The sequence below is a fragment of the Sciurus vulgaris genome (genome assembly GCF_902686455.1).
Source record: "Sciurus vulgaris genome assembly, chromosome: 16".
Lineage (NCBI taxonomy): Eukaryota > Metazoa > Chordata > Mammalia > Rodentia > Sciuridae > Sciurus > Sciurus vulgaris.
In genome coordinates, this window is record NC_136477.1 from 8,667,513 (window position 1) to 8,686,006 (window position 18,494).

General features: G+C 38.4%; 3 protein-coding genes across 4 annotated transcripts in view; 2 read left to right on the top strand and 1 right to left on the bottom strand.

Annotated features, from left to right (window-relative positions):
• LOC306646172 (olfactory receptor 7E178-like) overlaps positions 1 to 18,494 on the top strand; it is a gene marked incomplete at its 3' end in the record, with an annotated part of 130,470 nt that overhangs the window by 91,912 nt on the left and 20,064 nt on the right. The window lies entirely within an intron of this gene.
• LOC306646104 (olfactory receptor 7D4-like) overlaps positions 1 to 18,494 on the bottom strand; it is a gene marked incomplete at its 5' end in the record, with an annotated part of 93,264 nt that overhangs the window by 17,861 nt on the left and 56,909 nt on the right. The gene's annotated exons all lie outside the window — the stretch shown is intronic.
• Positions 4,528 to 5,580, top strand: LOC306646390 (olfactory receptor 7D4-like; the record flags this gene model as incomplete). Its single annotated transcript, XM_079115038.1, has 1 exon — positions 4,528 to 5,580. Exon 1 carries the CDS (start codon positions 4,642 to 4,644, stop codon positions 5,578 to 5,580), a length of 939 nt encoding a protein of 312 aa, XP_078971164.1. The 5' UTR covers positions 4,528 to 4,641.

Here is an 18,494-nt window from a genome sequence, read left to right on the forward strand (position 1 = left end):
GCATATTTAACGCTGGGAGAACCAATACTGACCTGCGTTGGCTTGTTCTTTAACCTCCTGACCAAGTGGTCCTTAACTTTCTCCTCAGTTTGAATGAGCATTATTTTATCCTTTTGGTCCCACTTTCTTCTTGTTCTTAGACACAACCAAGTCTGTGTTTCATTTTAGTTATCTTCCATGGCTTTTTTAATCATTTCAGCTGATTTTCCCTGCATGAAATGCTTTAAGTCCATTCAAAGATTTTGGGGTGAGTGCATGTCACATTTTCCAGTTCCCTCCTTGAAAGTTAGGGTCATGGTGAGTTTCTCTTCTTGTTCCACAGCTACCAAAATTAGCAGGTCTCTATGCTTCTCTCATTATGGCTTCCCTTCATTTATTTGCTGTTTCTCCTCTTTATCAGCTGAGAAGTCAGAGAATTGGTGTGTTGGATTTGTGCATAAAAGTAATTTGACTGAGAATGTAGCAAAAAGGATGCTATACTTAAGGGATGAAGTGCTTCAGGATTAGTACGATGAGTTTTTATTCAACATCATCTTCTGTAGATCACGGTCTATGATCCTTCCAGGTTCTCAACTGGATGGTAATAACTTAACTCTATTTGTCGTTACATTTGGGGCCATTGCTAAACACTTTACAAAGATTAAATTATAATAATCTCAAAATTGTGTTGTGTTATTTTTTTTCACAATCTCCTTTACTCCTTTAAAAGCATATTTTAACCTTAAATTTATTGTTGGTCAACATGAAAAGTGCAACTATTTATCATGTAAACGTGATTTTGGATATACATAAACTTTGTGAAATTACTAAATCAAGCATGCTAACATTTTATTATCTGACACTTCTAATTTATGTGTTAAACATAAAATGTGCTCCTCGCAATTTTAAATAATGAAATACATTGCTATTAACTATAGTCATATAGATATATATATATATATATATATATATCACACCCAGCCACACACAAATATACACATACACACACACACACATGCATGTACACAATGGAGATTTTTTTCAGCCATAAAGAAAAAGTGAATTGTCATTTGCAGGAAAATAGATGGAAATGGAAATGGAGAATGGAATTTCAAGTAAAATAAGTCAGACTCAGAAAAATATCATATATTTTCCTCTCATCCATAAAAATGAGAGGAAAAATAACAAAGAATAAGAACTCCATTAAATTAAAAGGGAAATCTAGGCATAGTGACTATGCCTGGAATCCCCAGCAGCTCAGGAGGCTGAGGCAGAAGAATCTGAAGTTCAATGCCAGCCTCTGAAACTTATTGAGGCCTTAAGTAACTCTGAGAGACCCTGTTTCTAAATGAAATATAAAAAGTGGCCAGGGATGTGGCTAGCCCTGAGCTTAATCCTCTGTACCCCAAAAAATTAAAAAAATAGAAGGGAAATGAACATGGTCAAGAAAGGGGATCAGAGAAAGAGAGAGAAGGGTAGGGGGATGAAACTGATCCAATTACATTTTTCCGTATGCACAAATAATGCCATAAGACCCACCATTTTTTATAATTGATATTCATCGAAAAATGTTGAACACTATACATAAAATAGATGACTAGCCAATGTTTGCTGATCCCTGTCCCAAAATGCCTAAATAAAAAGTATTCTTTGTTTTTGAATGACAAATAAAAATTATATATACTTAGGGTGAACCAAAAAATGCTGAGTGGATGTCAATTGTCCTCCCCACAGAAAGTAACTATGTGAGGTAGATGCAACCATTTCAAAATATAAAACACTTCTAACCATTATGTCATACACAGTAAGTACATACAGTTTTATTTGACAATTTGAAAAATTTTAAGAATTGGGAAAAATATTAAAAGAAAAAAATTTTTTTTCTTTCCTTCATACTGTTGTGAATACCAAATGATCCTTAAAGTCCCTAAATATTTTTCTAAGGAGGTAGAGCACAGAAATACTTCTCCTGGGATTGATTCCTTAAATTAACATTGCTTAGAGTAAGCTTGTGACTTTGAAATCAAACCGGTTTGACCTCAAAGGAAATAAATTGGTGTCACTACCTATTACCTCCACAGACACAAAACTGACTGAACAATTTCCACTCTGCCTACCTCTTTGTACCTCAAGGGATTTGCATTTTTGGAGGACAGAAAGGCAACACAGTGATTAATGAGGAGCTCTGAGAATTCAAACTTTGAGGTGCCAGGAACTATAAATGTGCCCCATTGTCCCTCAAATGTTCATTCTGTGACCTCAGCCCCCATAGAACCCATGTGGGCTTCCTGGGGACAGATCATGGAGAAAGCCTCAGTGATAGTCATCGAGAGAGTCACTGTGTCCCACTGAGGCTGGAGGAATCAGAAGGAAAACAGGAAAGAACATGGGTACTGGGCTTTGCCTCTAGCAAATGGGGAGCCTCCTATATATGTTGTCAATGCAGTGAGTTCCTGTACTTTGGAAGAACTTTAATTTGCATCATTTTTTCCAGCTATTCTGTTTCCTCCTCATACTCTTTGGATTACAGACCCTCTTTCCAATGAGAGTTATATTCTGGTGAGTCCAAAACTTGTCACCATGCTTTCCTATGAATTCCAGGTTCTTGTCAGACTCCCTGCATCTAATTCTTTATGGATGGTTTCTCACTGAGGACCTATTATGAAGAAGGTTTTGTGCCCTTTGTTCAAAATTGGTTGAAATTTTCTATTGTATTTTGCAACTAGTTTTTACTGACAGATTTGACCTACTGAGAACTTTTTGTTAGTTTATATTATTGTAGTTGTCATTTCAGGATAGGATCACAACATCTACCAGTAATGTCATTATTTAGGGTATTTTATGATCATTCCAATTCCTCTTTTCATGTGTCAATTAATCTAAATGCTCAGAGAAATATGAAATGATTTGAGATGGAGGGGATTGTCTAGGCACGATCATGAATTTAACACAAACACACTCTAGTGTTTTCATATAAGAACACCTGTTGACTGTGATTTGAGAACAACCACTCTGTACTGTTAGGAAAATGTATTTGGTGTCTTTGTTGACCAGTAGCTCCATCCCTGGAAGCTAATCGCATAAATGGCTGTTGTCTAGTCTCAAATTCATCTTTTCTATTTTGATCATGATTACAATTTATATTCACCTATTTTCATGATGATTTATGTCAACAAACATCCTTAGATTAAGAAAACTTTCATTCTTAGAATTGGTATTACCTTATCATTATGTTATTTTTTAATAGATAGAAGCACATTTTATTTAACTCCTTTCAGGCAGTAGAACCACTTTTACATCTTTATTTCCATTTAATGATATACTAAGTACATGCATATGTTTTAATGTTTTTATTAGTGCACTGTAGTTTTACATGATAGTGGGGTTCACTTTGACCTAATCATGCATGGAATGCAGTTTGCTCCATTTCAATCCCCTCCTCCTCCTGCTGTCCTTCTACTCTCCTGATCTTCTAATCTGACCACGGGTCTCATACACTCCATCATCCCTCCTAGATGGTCCTCTGCTCCCCATCACTCTGGTTGGTCCTGTGCTAATCCCATCCTTTACCAAGCTCACAACCACAGTTTTTGGTTCTTTCAGCCTGGGTTATTTCCTGAGCCTTACCTCCTCTGATTAGCAATGACCCATCCTTCTCTCAGGCTGGCATTACTACTTCAGAGAAGACCGTCCTACCCATCTTGACAGACAAATTGGTCCTCAACAAGGATTTTCTGTCTTGTACTAATTGACAACCTTTAGGCATTCAAATACTGACACTTTTATTTTTTTGTCCTGCAGAATGTAAAAAAAAAATATTTTAAAATCTTTATTTTTGCATTTTAATTTTTATAGGATAATTCTAATTCTTGAATAGTTTAAATCGATTTCTTCAAACATATTTTTGCCACCATCTGCTGATTTTGCACACTACCCACCCACTCCAGACCACAGATACATGAGCACAGACTACCCTCTGTGTCTTCTTTATGGTTTTAACTGAAGTGTGATTTTTCTTCCTCTTATCTATGCAGTCCACAATATCTTTCCTCTTCTTGGAAGAGCTCACCAAAAGATATTCTCTGGAAGAAGGAAATATAAAGGGCTTCATTATTTAGAAGTGCTCTGTCAGTCAAAAGAAGTAATAAACCTGCTGTGTTTATAGTGATCAGAATTCCATCCATGGTAGCTGTCACAGTTGAGTGGATGTTGATCAATGAAAGAGAGTAAAGATTCACTGAGACTTTAAGAAGGTAAGCTCATATTTATGAAATGCCCATAGTAACACGGGAACCACAGAACAATTGCATCATCTCATCTGTCTGACTCAAAAACCCAATTTTTATATCACAGTTCTATATTGTCCTTGGGAAAGATGGACATCCAATAATTATAATTTATTTACTCTCCTGGAAGACCAGGAGAAAATTATAATCCATTCTTCTATGATTATCTCAAAATACATCCCAAAATTTTCTGTAACTAAAAATACATAGAGGGACTTGGCTTGCCCCTCGACTGAGTGAATCACTGTTATACTGAGGACTCAATAAAGGGGCATCCTTGCAAGGGGTGAGATGGTTATGTTGTAACTAGCCAAGGTGCCAGTTGGCTAGGCATCCATCTTGCTTTTATGCCTTTTCCAGCAGATACACCAGCTACATGGAAGTGGAGAACCACACAGTTCTATCCCAATTTCTCCTCCTGGGCCTCTCAGAGGACCCAGAACTGCAGCCAATTCTCTTTGGACTGTTCCTGTCCATGTACCTGGTCACAGTGCTTGGGAACCTGCTCATCATCCTGACTGTCAGCTCTGACTCCCACCTCCACACCCCCATGTACTTCTTCCTCTCCAATCTGTCCTTGATTGACATCTGCTTCACATCTACCATAATCCCAAAGATGCTGGTGAACATTCATGCACATAGCAAAGAGATTTCCTACTTAGAATGCCTCACTCAAGTATATTTCTTCATGATTTTTGTTGGAATGGATGATATGCTACTGACCGTCATGGCATATGACCGGTTTGTGGCCATCTGCTACCCCCTGAAATACACAGTCATCATGAATCCCCGACACTGTGGCCACCTGGTTTTGATGTGTTGGATCATCATGTTATGTTTCTCCCTGACTCATATTCTACTAGTGAAGCAACTGACCTTCTCCATTGGCACTGAAATCCCTCATTTCTTCTGTGAGGTGGCTCAGCTTTTCAAGGTGGCCAGCTCTGATGCCCTCATCGGCATCATCGTTATGTATGTTTCAACTGTCCTGCTGGTTATATTTCCTGTGGCTGGGATCCTCTACTCCTACTCTCAGATTGTCTCCACCTTAGTGAGGATGTCCTCCTCTCTAAGCAAGTATAAAGCATTTTCCACCTGTGGGTCCCACCTCTGTGTGGTCTCCTTGTTCTATGGAACAGGCCTTGGGGTTTACCTCAGCTCTGTTGTGACCCATTCTCCACAGGAAAGTTCAATCGTCTCAGTGATGTACACTGTTGTTGCCCCCATGCTAAATCCCTTCATCTACAGCCTGAGGAACAAGGATATGAAGGGGGCCCTGTGGAGACTCCTCAGCAGAGCAGCCTCTTATTCTTGAAGGATGGTGTGTACCCTTAAGGTGAATGTGAAGGATATCAATATCCTTCCTCTTTTTTTTCCACTAATTGTCATGCTTAATTACCTATATCCTCAAAGTACCTATGACTTTTCTTACACATATTTTTGTACTTTTTTTTTCTTCTCAAAAACTACCTCTGTAGTTCCTCTTGAATGTTTCTTCCCTATATGTGGTCCTTAAAGTTTCAAGTTTGGAATGTTTACTTGCAGACATTCCTGTGATTTCCAGCATGATTTAAACACCTACATTATGTGCGACATGGTGTTCTATCAATCTATTGCTTGATTGTTCATGTTCTTCACCATGATTTGCTTCTTTCTTGTTTTCCCTGGAAGGAGTGGCGTTAAGGTCAAAGTACTCACCATCTCAGGACTTTGCTTCTCTTTCTACATGTAGAAATTTATTTAATCTCCCAAATATTTACATGAGGTATTTTTTCTCATTCAGTTTCTGAAGGAAGACCCTGAGGTCAGGCTCCACAATAACCTGGGACCTGAGTCCATCCCACATTTTGTAACATTTTCATTGTATGTATTTTTATGTGTTTGTACCATTGTTCTTATTGATAGACATCAATGTTATTCCACTGTGGTGAGAGAATAAATATTATTTCTATTTTTTAAATATTCTGACTCTTATTTTGTGGCCTAAGAGAACACCTATTCTGAAGAACATTTCCTGTGCCATGGAGAAAAATGTGAATTCTGTTGCTCTTGGACAAAGTGATCTATAAATATCTGCAAGGTGACTTTGTTCTATACCACATTTTAATCTTCAAGCTTCTGTGCTGATCTTTTGTCTGGATGATCTGTCCATTGATGAAAGAGTGGCATCTAATTTCCTCATATGCTAAAATATGTTATTAGTGTAATGGAGTCTATCTCTCCCTATATCTAATATATGCTTTTTATATATTGGTGGTCCTGCTTTGAATATATTTTTATTTATGAATCTTTGATCATTTGCTGAGTTGATTATTTCATCATCATAGAATGATCTTCCTTGTTTCTTCTAACAATTTTTGGCTTAATAACTTTTCTCTGACTGCATAATTAGTCTTTGTGCTATGAGTATATTTAGTCTGGTGTGCTGTTAGCTTCTACCTGTGTGGAATAAGCTGTTTCTTTCCCTTCCTTTTCAATCTCTTTTGTCTTTTCTGGGGATGAACCCAGAGGCACTTAACCACTGAATCACATCCCCAGGCCTTTTTATTTTTTATTTTTAGATAGGGCCTCCCTAAATTGTTAAGGACCTCACTAAGTTGCTGAGGCTGGCTTTGAATTTGCAATCCTCCAGCTTCAGCTTGCCAAGTCCCTGGGATTACAGGCATGTGCCACCACAGCCAGATTGATCTCTCCTGACTCTACTAGTAACATGAGTCTCTTGGGTTTTGGAAGATGATTGTCCTTTCGACCGACTTATATTTTCCTTTTTTATTCATTCAGCTAGTCTGTATTGTGTGTGTATTGCTTTGGACTGAACCAAGGACCTTGAACATATTAGGAAAGTGTCTACCAGTGAGATACATCTCCAAACCTCTTACTTTTTATTTTCGAGGCAGGGTCTCACTAAGTTTCCCAGATTGACTTCAAATTACAATCCTCCTGCCTCAGCCTCCTGATTAGTTAGAATTATGCATGTGCACCACTGTACCTTGCTCAACCCATACCTTTTAATGGGATAATATAATTTATTTACATTCATAGGAGTGGAAGAGAAAAGAAAATGATCATTTTATAGTCATGGTTTCCTCTTTACAGGAAGTTTGACTGTACTCTGCATTTTCATTATGAAGTTTCAGAGATGGTAATATACAATGTCACTTTTTAAAATTGACATAAAATATTGTACATATTTATGGGTTACCATGTGATATTTTGATGCACACATATATTGGGTAATGTTCAAATCAGGGTAAGCATATCATACATTTATCACTACTTTGTAGTGAAAATATCCAAAATGATTTCTTTGATTTTTTTTTTTAACTATTATTAAAGAAACCAACCTGTGTTTTTTTATTTCTAAAAATGTTTCGGCTAAATTGTGTAAATAAGGGAGAATTACACCATCTATAAAAAGAATCTGATGCAAGTCCCATTTGTGCAATTCAGATTTTTTTGTCTCTAAAGGGCTTCCAATTTTATTCTTCATCATGCTTTCCTGTGGATTGGGTGTTAGGCACTGGTGACTTATGTTTTTTTGACATTATAAATAATAATCCACTTCTAGTCTTTTTTTTTTTTCCAAAGTGATATGTGTTGGTATAACATAAAGTTCAGTTCTTGATACTGTTATTGTTGACTTTCTACTCCCTTCAAATGTTTCACAACAAGGATAGAATCAGGGGTCGGCCGGAGTTGCAGCTATCTCATGGTATGCCTGGAGAAGATCTGTTTTTGACCAAACTCACCTGGTCATAGGAGGATTTAGGTCCTTTCATAATGATGGAAAGAGGCCTCTCTAAGTTCCTTTCCACAGGAACATGTGGAGAATTTCAAAAATGCTAGGAGACTTCTGATGGTACCAGCAAGTAGGTGAGAGAGCCAAAAATGGCCAGGCCTAGCCCATTATCAAGTCATTGGCCCCTAAGCACCCCAAGATGGTGGATATGTCCCTCTGCTTCCCAGCATGGTCCCCCATCCACCAAGCCAATAGTCTCTCAGTCCAATTTCCCTACAGAACACCTGGCAGATGGGCAACCTACCTCCTCTCTATACTGGGTATATCTACCGACTCCATTATGCTGCTCCTGGACCTGGAGTCAAAAACATCCACCCTGGTTCTCTTCCAGTCACAGAGTCTCACACATCACAATGAGCTGAAGTCGTTCTGTTCCCAATCACAGCAAGTACAACCAGTAGCCTCTGTTTGATGTACAGGGATGTACCATTGTTTGGGGCATAAATATTTACTATCATTATGTTTTCCTGATTTATGGTTCCCTTAAGCAGTATGAAATGTCCTCTTTGTCCCTTCTGACTAACTTTGGCTTGAAGTTCACTTTATCTGATATAAGGATGAAAACCCCCGTTTTTTTACTGAGACCATGTGCATGGTAGATTTTTTCCCATCCATTCAACTTCAGTCTCTGGATGTCTTTTTCTATGAGATGAGTCTCTTGCAGGCAGCATATTGTTGGGTGTTTCTTTTTAATCCATTCTGCCAGTCTATGCCTTTTGTTTGATGAGTTTAAGCCATTAACATTCAGGGTTATTATTGAGATATGATTTGTATTCCCAGTCATTTGGCTTATTTTTGGTTTTTCAGTTGGCTTGGTTTCTCCTTTGAGTGGTTTTCCTCTAAAGTAGTTCCTCCCTTTGCTGACCTCCAAGGTTGTCTTTCATTTCCTCCTCATGGAATATTTTGTTGAGAACATTCTGTAGTGCAGGCTTTCTATTTATAAATTCTTTTAACTTTTGCTTATCATGGAAGGATTTTATTTCATCTTCAAGTCTGAAGGTTAGTTTTGCTGGGTATAGGATTCTTGGTTGGCAACCATGTTCTTTCAGAGCTTGAAATATGTTGATCCAGGCCCTTCTAGCTTTTAGAGTCTGGGTTGAGAAGTCAGCTGTTATCCATATTGGTCTCCCCCTATATGTAATCTGATACTTTTCTCATGTGGCCTTCAAAACCCTATCTTTATTTTGAATGTTAGGCATTTTCATTATAATGTGTCTTGGTGTGGATCTGTTGTGATTTTGTGCATTTGGTGTTCTGTAAGCCTCTTGTATTTGATTTTCCATTTCATTCTTCAGGTTTGGGAAATTTTCTGATATTATTTCATTGAATAGGTTGTTCATTCCTTTGTATCTATGTGCCTTCCTCAATCTCAATTATTCTTCAATTTGGTCTTTTCACGATGTCCCATAGATCTTGGAGATTCTGTTCATTATTTCTCACCGTCTTCTCTGTTTGGGCAACTTTATTTTCAAGATTAAATATTTTGTCTTCATTATCTGAGATTCTGTCTTCCAAGTGGTCTAGTCTTTTGGTGATGCTTTCCATTGAGTTTTTTTTTTTTTATTTGGTTTATTGTTTCCTTCATTTCAAAGGTTTCCGTTTGTTTTGTGTTTTTTTTTTTTTTTTTTTAGAATCTCTTTCTCTTTGTTGAAATGATCTTTTGCTTCCTGCAGGTGCTCTTTAAGCTTACTGGTATTATAATTCATTGCCTGCATTTGTTCTCTAATCCCATCCTTTGCTTCACAAGTCATCTTAATCATGTTTAATCTGAATTCCTTTTCTGACTTTTCTTCTAAAATACTGTCATTGGATTCTATTAATATTGAATCTAGATTTGTTTGGATCATTTTCTTCCCTCATTTTTTCATGTTGTTCATGTATCTTCCCCTTAGCAGTGCAGATCTGGGGTATTGCAGATTTCCCCCTATAGGCTTATAGTGGCCCTATAGGTTTTCAAAACCCTTTCTTTAAGGAGAGATCAATATTAGCAGTGCCCAATTCAGACACTATGCAATCCTAGACCAAATAGCCCCTATGGGGACAATAGCAAAATTGTCATAGGAAACAGAATAAGTTCATATATTATCTTTGGTAAAACAAACAGGTTTTCAATAAGGGCTGCAGTTTCTAGTGGAGGACAAAGAGGATGCAGAGGGATGTAGAATGTGACTGTTAATGGGATAAGAAAAGAATACACAGAAGTTCTAGAAAATAGAAAGGGTGTGAGTGTAATCAAAAGAAATTGGATATTAGAATGCAAAAAAGGGAGAAAGAGACTCTGAGGGAACAGGGAAAGAAAAGGAAAAGAGAGCAAGAAAAGTAAAGAAATAAAAACTTAATTTTTTTAAAAAGGAGAAAAAATAAAATCTACAGTATAACAGTCATATACTAATGAAACTTCCCAGTGTTCAGTGGCCTGACGCATGAGAGGTACCTGACAATGAGCTTCAAGCCTCCAGTAGGCATCTCAGGATGGGATTTGCCCCACCCAAAGATCGGAGCTATGGCTTCCAGGATTATCCAAGATGGCCACTTTGGCTGCGAAATGTTTTGGCAAATGGTGAGCTGCAGCTCAGGTGTAAATATGGTCAGCTGGAGGTCCTGGAGGCGGGATGCAGTTGGTCCAGCAGGGGTCCTGGAGGTCCAGTGTGTTTGATGTGGTTGTGGGAACATGGATGCCGGGTGCAATCAGTTGATCTGGGGTCCCAGTGATAGGGAACAGTCAGTTGGTCTAAGGGTCCTGGCGGCAGGGAGTGGTCAGTCGATGTGAGGGCCCCAGAGGCAGGGAGTGATCAGTCAGGTTGAGGGATCCTGGAGACGGGACTCAGTCAGTCTGGCCAGGGGTCCTACAGGGCCTGGCTGTTGTCTCAAAATGGCGGCAGCCATGTGTAATCAATCCTGCAGGTACTGTCACAGGGAACTTCCAGGCAACAGCAGGCAGCTGGTGCTCCACTGGTGGTCAGCAGTTTGCTGACTGTTGTCGGACGATCAGGAGGTGAACCTCGTGCGTTGGTTGGTGGATAGGTGTAAGCCAGGTGATGGACAGGCAAAGGGCAGGCAAATGGTTGATAATAGATGCCTGAGAGTGAGCAATCTGCACTCAAAAATGTGTCGTTATGCTGGCAGACTGTAGGTCATCACAGCAGATAAATGGGGTAAACACCAGGGGATCGATAAGCAGCAGAAACTGCCTCACAGAGAAACAGATATCCTCTGTTATGGAGCAACAAGGAACACAGCCTCCCTCTAGTCCACCATCTTGGATCTCCTGAACCAGTGGCTTCTGATTTGGACACATTGAGAAGTTGCTCCTCTCACTCCAGAATGCAAGCCAGTGGACTGCACCTGTGTTCTCACCTAGTGAAGTCCTCAGTAAGATTTACATTTATACTGCCATTTTCAAAGTTGATAAATTATGATCTTGGAAATTATGATCTTGGAAACCTCCCACGTTCTACCCATGAGGCCCTCATGGCTCACGGTGACATGTTCAGTAATCAATGTGTCATTGAGGACATGTTTAAATCTGAATTCATGAACCATTGAGTTGGATAAGTAAGAAAGGATGCTGTTTACCTGTGCATGAAAATATTTTGAAATCAAATTTGCCAGGAGCATGAAATCAAGTAGTAGGAGTTCAGAGCTGGATTAGTTGGGGAAATGCTTGATATAAAGAATTTGAATACATTTTGATGGTAGCAAATTTTAATATTAAATAACAGTTATTTCAAAGTGAATAAATTGGATCAGACACTAGGATCCCCACCATGATGCAGTTTAAAGAACATATTGAATGAAACTAAGAAGAGCTATGTTTGTGCAGTAAATGAGTCATTTGTTTTGTGCTCTTCTTAATTTTTCTCCAGAAAGAAAAAAGGCCCTGATTTCAGATCCTTTGATGTACATAAATTTCTACCCTCACATTTTTACAATTAATTATTTGTAGAACTTTTTCAATCTCAGTCCTCATTTCATGATTCTTTGTCTTGCAAATATTCAGAAATCTAGATCCTTTAACAGTCCTGATAAAACACAAATGAACCTTATATTTTATCTCTGACAGGTGCTTAGAGATCTCTTTATTTGGTTTTGACTTCTGGTAAGGAAAAGAAGCTACTGGATGTATGGATGTCAGATTGTCTCTACCTTTTCTTGGAAAACAGTAAATTATTTCTCTAATGCACATTGAATATGGAACCAGTGAAAAAGGGAAGCAGGACTCTTTCCAAAGACTGGAAGCCTAGCAGAGTAATGGCAGTGATAGACTCATCTCTGTTTTGTATATTGTTAGACAGATTGTTCACCATCTGTATTATTCAAAGTTCTCCAGAGAAGAGGAAGGGTTCTTGTGTATATAGATAGATGAGAGATAAGAGATGTGCTTATCTGGCCCTTACTGAGTTAACATTTGAGTGCAAAAATAAATTATTTCAATTAACTGTTGTTGATCTAAAGAAGGAATCATTGTGTAAACACAAAAGTACAATGGCCTGTCAGTCATTCAGGATAAGGCTCTACTGGGTGTCAATCATCAGCATTAGTGTAGTTGATGATATTTGTGTTCACTATTTCCCTACCAGGTGTGTACATTATCTGCTTCATCCTTGAGTTCCTTCAGCTAAGTATCATTAAAAATAAAGAACTTGATGTTCCAAGAGTTCAAAAATTTGTTCCAATTCACTCAGCTAATAATTTCTGGCTAACATTGAAAATCAAATTCAGATTGGAAAGTACACATATTGGATAATTAATTAGCTTTCTTTTATCCATTAATACGGGCTAACTGTTGTTCTGTTCAGTACATTTTATTATATCTTCTGAAATAGCCTTTCAATTAAAAGCCCAGGAAAAGTGATACAACCCTGGAATAGATAATAAAGTGGACTGGCTTTCCCACGGGAGCCACTTCTTGCTCTTCACCTTCCTGTGTGCTTGCCTCTTTACTAGCTGTCCCCTTAACCCTTATGGCTGGACCCCAATTAACCTTTACAGCTGGCACCCTGAGCAGGGGCTCTTCTGGACGTGTTGATGGGAGAAGGAGATAGCTTACTGCCTGGAATAGGCTTTGATGTGCATCACTCATCGGCTGGTACCAATCCCACTGGTAAGCTATGGGAATTCCCTTCTGATGCACAATGTTGTCATCAGGCTGGACTTTCTTATTTACTTCATAAGGCTAAACATACTATGAATAATGCTGATCTTGCTGCTTTGCTGTCTGAAATAGATTCTTGCTGTCGCATGGTATCTGGAGAGTGGGTCCTTAAGACCCAAACTGGGAAGACACAGGTAAAAAATTTCATGAAAAACAGAGCACTCCTTTATCTGTATTATATGCTTGGTATTTACATCAAGACACTATCTGAAACATAGCCTTGGCAGAGCCACAGACTTCCCTGGTAGTCTCTAAGACTGAAGTTTGTTCTCAGTCCTCTCCCTGCAGTCCTACTCCTCCCCCCACCTCTGAATCCTCTCCCAGTTCTGTCTCTTTTATCTGAATGTGTCAGGCAGGAGCCGCACAGGGAGAAACTCAGACCGGGGCTGTCTGCCCATTAGATGAAACAATGCTAATCAGCCAGAATGTGAGCAACTGCCTTTTGCTGTGTTTAAAGCATTAAGAAGGACGGTTTTGGAGAGTAGAATTAATACTAATTTCACTCTTAATATGATAGAGGGGCAGGGGATGGGTTATGCCTTGGTTCCTAGTGATTGGAAAGCATTGGTGAAAATAGTTACTTTTCCTGCCCCAAATATAGTGTTTTTAGAAGAATACTCTGAGTTAGCTCATGTTCAAGCTGAGGATCATGCTCAAGGAAATATTAATATTGATTATGATGACTTGTTTGGCGTGGGGCAAAGAGGGACATTACAAGAACAAGCTCAGTTGTCTACTGCCACCATTGCCCACATCAGAACCTTAGATTGTAAGGCATGGAGGAGGATCCCAGACACTCAGGATCCTTCCAAGTCCTTTACTGTAATTCAACAAGCCTCAGGGACCCTTTTATTAATTTTGTCAACCGGCTCACTTAAGGTATTGAAAGACAAGTAGAAAATTTGGAGACTGCCAATATTCTGACCAAACAACTGGCTTATGAAAATGCCAACCAAGATTGTAAGGAAGGAATGAAATCTATTTACCATCAAGTGGATACTACACTTTGTGATTTAGTAAATAAATTTCAGAATGTTGGCCCTGAAACTCACAAAGCAAATTTACTGGCTGCAGCTCTAAAGTCCCTTGATAAACTTTTATACATCTGTAAAATACCTGGCCATCTTCAAAAGGACTGTAAGATGAAAAAAAGAAAAAACAGAAACAAACAAGGAAAAAGGGCCACAAAAATGGCCCAATCAAAAATGTCCAATCTGCAATAAAGGATTTCATTGAGCTAATCAATGCAGATCTAAAGCAGTCATGTCAGGAAACCCAATTATGGGTCACCTCCCAACTTAGGGCCAAAGGAGGAGGAACCCTTTGCACCTGCAGATGCAGATGTTTCCTTCACAAATATTTTCAATTCAAACAGAAAACAGAAGCTCCTTCCGCAGATCCTATCATGTCACTAGAGGGCGAGCAAGAGTAGAATTTTTTACTACTGAGGATGCTCAAATATGTCTCCCTGGAAAAGTTTGTAGAACTGCTAACCAAATTCAAGGACCTCTACCTTATGTACCTTAGGTTTAATATTGCCTCCCTCTCACAGTGCTAAGGAAGGAAGATTAATAATTCCTGGAGTGACTGATTCTGATTCTACTGGTGTACTATACATTAAAGTTTGGTCCCATGTGCCCTTAAAACTCCCCAAAGGATTGTCCATAGCTCAATTAATTGTCATTCCTTATATTTCTGCCCAACAAGCCCTAAATGAAAGAGAGAATGCAGGATTTGGTTTCAGTATTATAGAATCATGTTTACCTATTACTGAAAAATAGATAAAATTATCCCTTTGTTTAAATGGACTGTCAATCACAAGGTCATTGGACACTGTGCTGTTGTTACAGGTATACCTGTCTCACTGTAGCCTCGCGCATGATCCTTACAAAGGGCCACCCTGGTTTGGGGCATTGGAGGAAATGATAAGCAGTTGTCTAAAAGCTCACTATGGTTGCGATGTTCCAACCCTTCCAACGCACAACAAGTTATTCCTCACATTCAAACACACATTATGGCAATTCCCTTTCCTATATGGGGCAGAGACATCTTACTCAAATCACAAATGTCTATTGAGTCACCTTTTTTACAGGGGCCTCTGTGGAATTGACCACCTTACCATTAAAATGGAAGGTCACCACTCCTGTCTGGGTAGAGCAATGGCCATTGTCTAAGGAGAAGGTGGCAGCCACACAGGCCTTCAGTGAAGAACAGTTACAATTGGAACATATTAAACCTTCTATCAGTTCATGGAATACACACATTTTTATCATAATGAAGAAATCAGTGAAATGGAGATTATTACAAGATTTAAGAGATTAATAAATGTATACAACCTATGGGTACACTTCAGTTTGGATTGCCTAACCCTAGCTAATCCAAGATTTTACCTTATATGTAATAGATTTAAGAGGCTCTTTCTGATTTGTTTTCTTTTGTTTTGTTTTACTATTCCTCTCCTTCCTGATGATCAAGAAAAATTTGCCTTAACAGTTCTTGTTTTCAATCATCATAAGCCTGCTGATAGATATCAGGGGAAAGTTCTTCCTCAAGATATGTTAAATAGCCCTACATTATGTCAACATTTTGTAGATAAGGCTCTTCAGACTTTCTGAAAATTATTCCCACATACTCTTGGTTATTGTTATATGGATGATATTTTGATTACTGGGTCAATACTTACAGAAAATACTTTAACTAAATTTCAACAGATTCTATTACAATCTGGCCTCCATGTGGCCAGAGAAAAAATTCAATGACAACTCCCTATTAACTAATTAGGACATAAGATACTCCAATGTTATTCCATTCCTCATATTCCAAAACTGACTCTTCCTTCTAAATTTTCCTTCATTCATTTACAGCAATTTTTAGGACATTTGAATTGGGCTCGACTATATATTTCTTTACTGATATGTTGTTGCCTTTTTTTCAGCTGTTAAAAAACAACATAATCTCACCAGTGTTTTCCAGTTAATTCCTGCACTGACTACAGCTCTTCATCATGTTAATGAGACGTTATCTACAGTTCTTATAGATAGAATCCCAACACTCAATGTTCCTTTATCTCTAAGAATCTTTCTGGGAAAGCCTTGTGCCTTTGCTGCAGTTGTTGCCATTCATAATCAAAACGTTGTATAATACAGTGGTTATGTTCTCCTCGATTTTCAGGAAGAAATGTTCTTCCTTATGCTGATATGTATGCTCAATTGCTCTCAGGTGGTTGCAATCATATTTTATCTGTTAAAGGAACAGATATTCATGTACGTTATCTTACTTATGGAAGACTTTACATTGACAGTATTTACACTTTTCTTCATATTATCAAGCTGTCGTAACTGATTTTTTAACCTCCTATTGCTTTCTGTGCACCTCCGGATGAATGCCTTTCCTCGTTGTGTCAAGTCTCTCATGCTAATTGTTCTATAATCTCCTCCATTCCACTTTCCACCAGGATTACTCTCTATACTGACAGAGGAGAACAATGGGGTATGGCATCTACATTCACTGATAAAAAATGGACTGATTTTTACACATTGCCTCAAGCTTCTCCTCAGCAAGCAGAATTAGCTGTGATTATTTTGGCTCTTCATATGTTTCCCACCACCTTAAACATCATCACAGATTCTCAGAATATAGCCAAACTGATGCCTCCTATTTCCTTTGCAATACTGTCCCTTCATTTGGATTCTAATCTGCTATCCCTGTTTATAGCTCTCCAATCTCTTTTACAAGATCATATGGCTCCAGTATTTCTTGCTCACATACACAGCCACACTAAGATTCCTGGACTGCTTACTGAAGGAAATGTTCACGCTGATGGTCCTATGAAATCACTTTATCCTCTCTTTTCAGATGCCATGGAGTCACACCGTGTTTTCATCAAAATGCTCATTCCTTAATGAAAAACTTTTCTATGTCCTCTCAACAGGCTCTTTTCATCATTAATAACTGCTCTCATTGCACGCCCTCCCTTCCCCTATTTGGAAAACTGTAAACCCTCAAGGTTTATACTCTAATGCCCTTTGGCAGATGGATGTGACTCACTTTCCTCCCCTCCACCCATTCCTTCTTACATGTTACCATAGATACATCCTCAGGCCCTATATGGGCCAGTGCACATGGTACAGAGAAGATCTCTCTCTCTGTATCTCTCATGTGCTTCTTTGCATTGCCACCATGTGTAAATCTCACCATTTAAAAACTGACAACCCCACTGCTTATATTTCTAGTGCCTTTGCTCAGTTTCTTAATCAATGGAATATAATTCTAACCCATGGAATTCCTCTCAAAACTACTGGATAGGCCTTAGTTGAACATGCACACCACACGCTTCAAATATGCCTTTTAAAACAACAACACAAAAGGAGACCTAGTCTTATTTATGTTAATAATGCTCTCAATATTGCCTTGTTCACAATAAATGCTCTTAATGTACACTATGAAGATAATACACATTGCTGGTTCTCTGCCTTGGACAGGCACTGTACCCCTAAGGAACCACTACCAAAGATCTATGTAAAATACTGAGTTCCACAAAATCTTGCTTGGAAGGACCCTACACCTTTAAGTACATGGGGGAAGGGATATGCTGCTGTTATTACTTCTACAGGTCCTGTCTGGATTCCTGCCAGGTATGTGAGACATGTCAATCATCACAAGTTGATATCAACTTTACAATCTGATTCCTAAATTCCATTTGACCCTGGATACAGAGGACCCTGATTCAAAGAAGAAACCTCCAACAAGAACAAGGGGCCCAAAAGATTCTCAGCTCTCTAATCATCTAGTGACTTGGGGGGACCGAAAGAGTTTAACAATCTCTGCTCAACAATTGCTAGCCCAGATGGGTTTAGAATGTACCTCAGAAATTTTGATTACAGCTCTGTTTGCCAAACTTACCCAAAATTTCACAATTATGCTGACTATTATTGTGTTATTTCTATCTTATTGTAACCATATTGGTGCCCCTGTACCTACCAGAAATTCTTGATAATAGGGCTTCTATTGATTATTTGCTGTTGCTAGATCATAAGAGATGCCAAGAATTTAATAATATGTGTTGTTTCAATTTAACTGATAACAGTAACCCCATTCAAAGAGAATTAGATCATCTTAAAGGCATTGTAAAACAAGGTACAACAAGATGATAGAGGTTGGGATTAATTAGATTGTTTAACCACATAGTTACCAAATTTTACATGGGTCAAACAGCTTTTCATTGGAGGATATTTATTGATACTTGCTTTATTATGATGTGCTTGTTTCTGCCAAT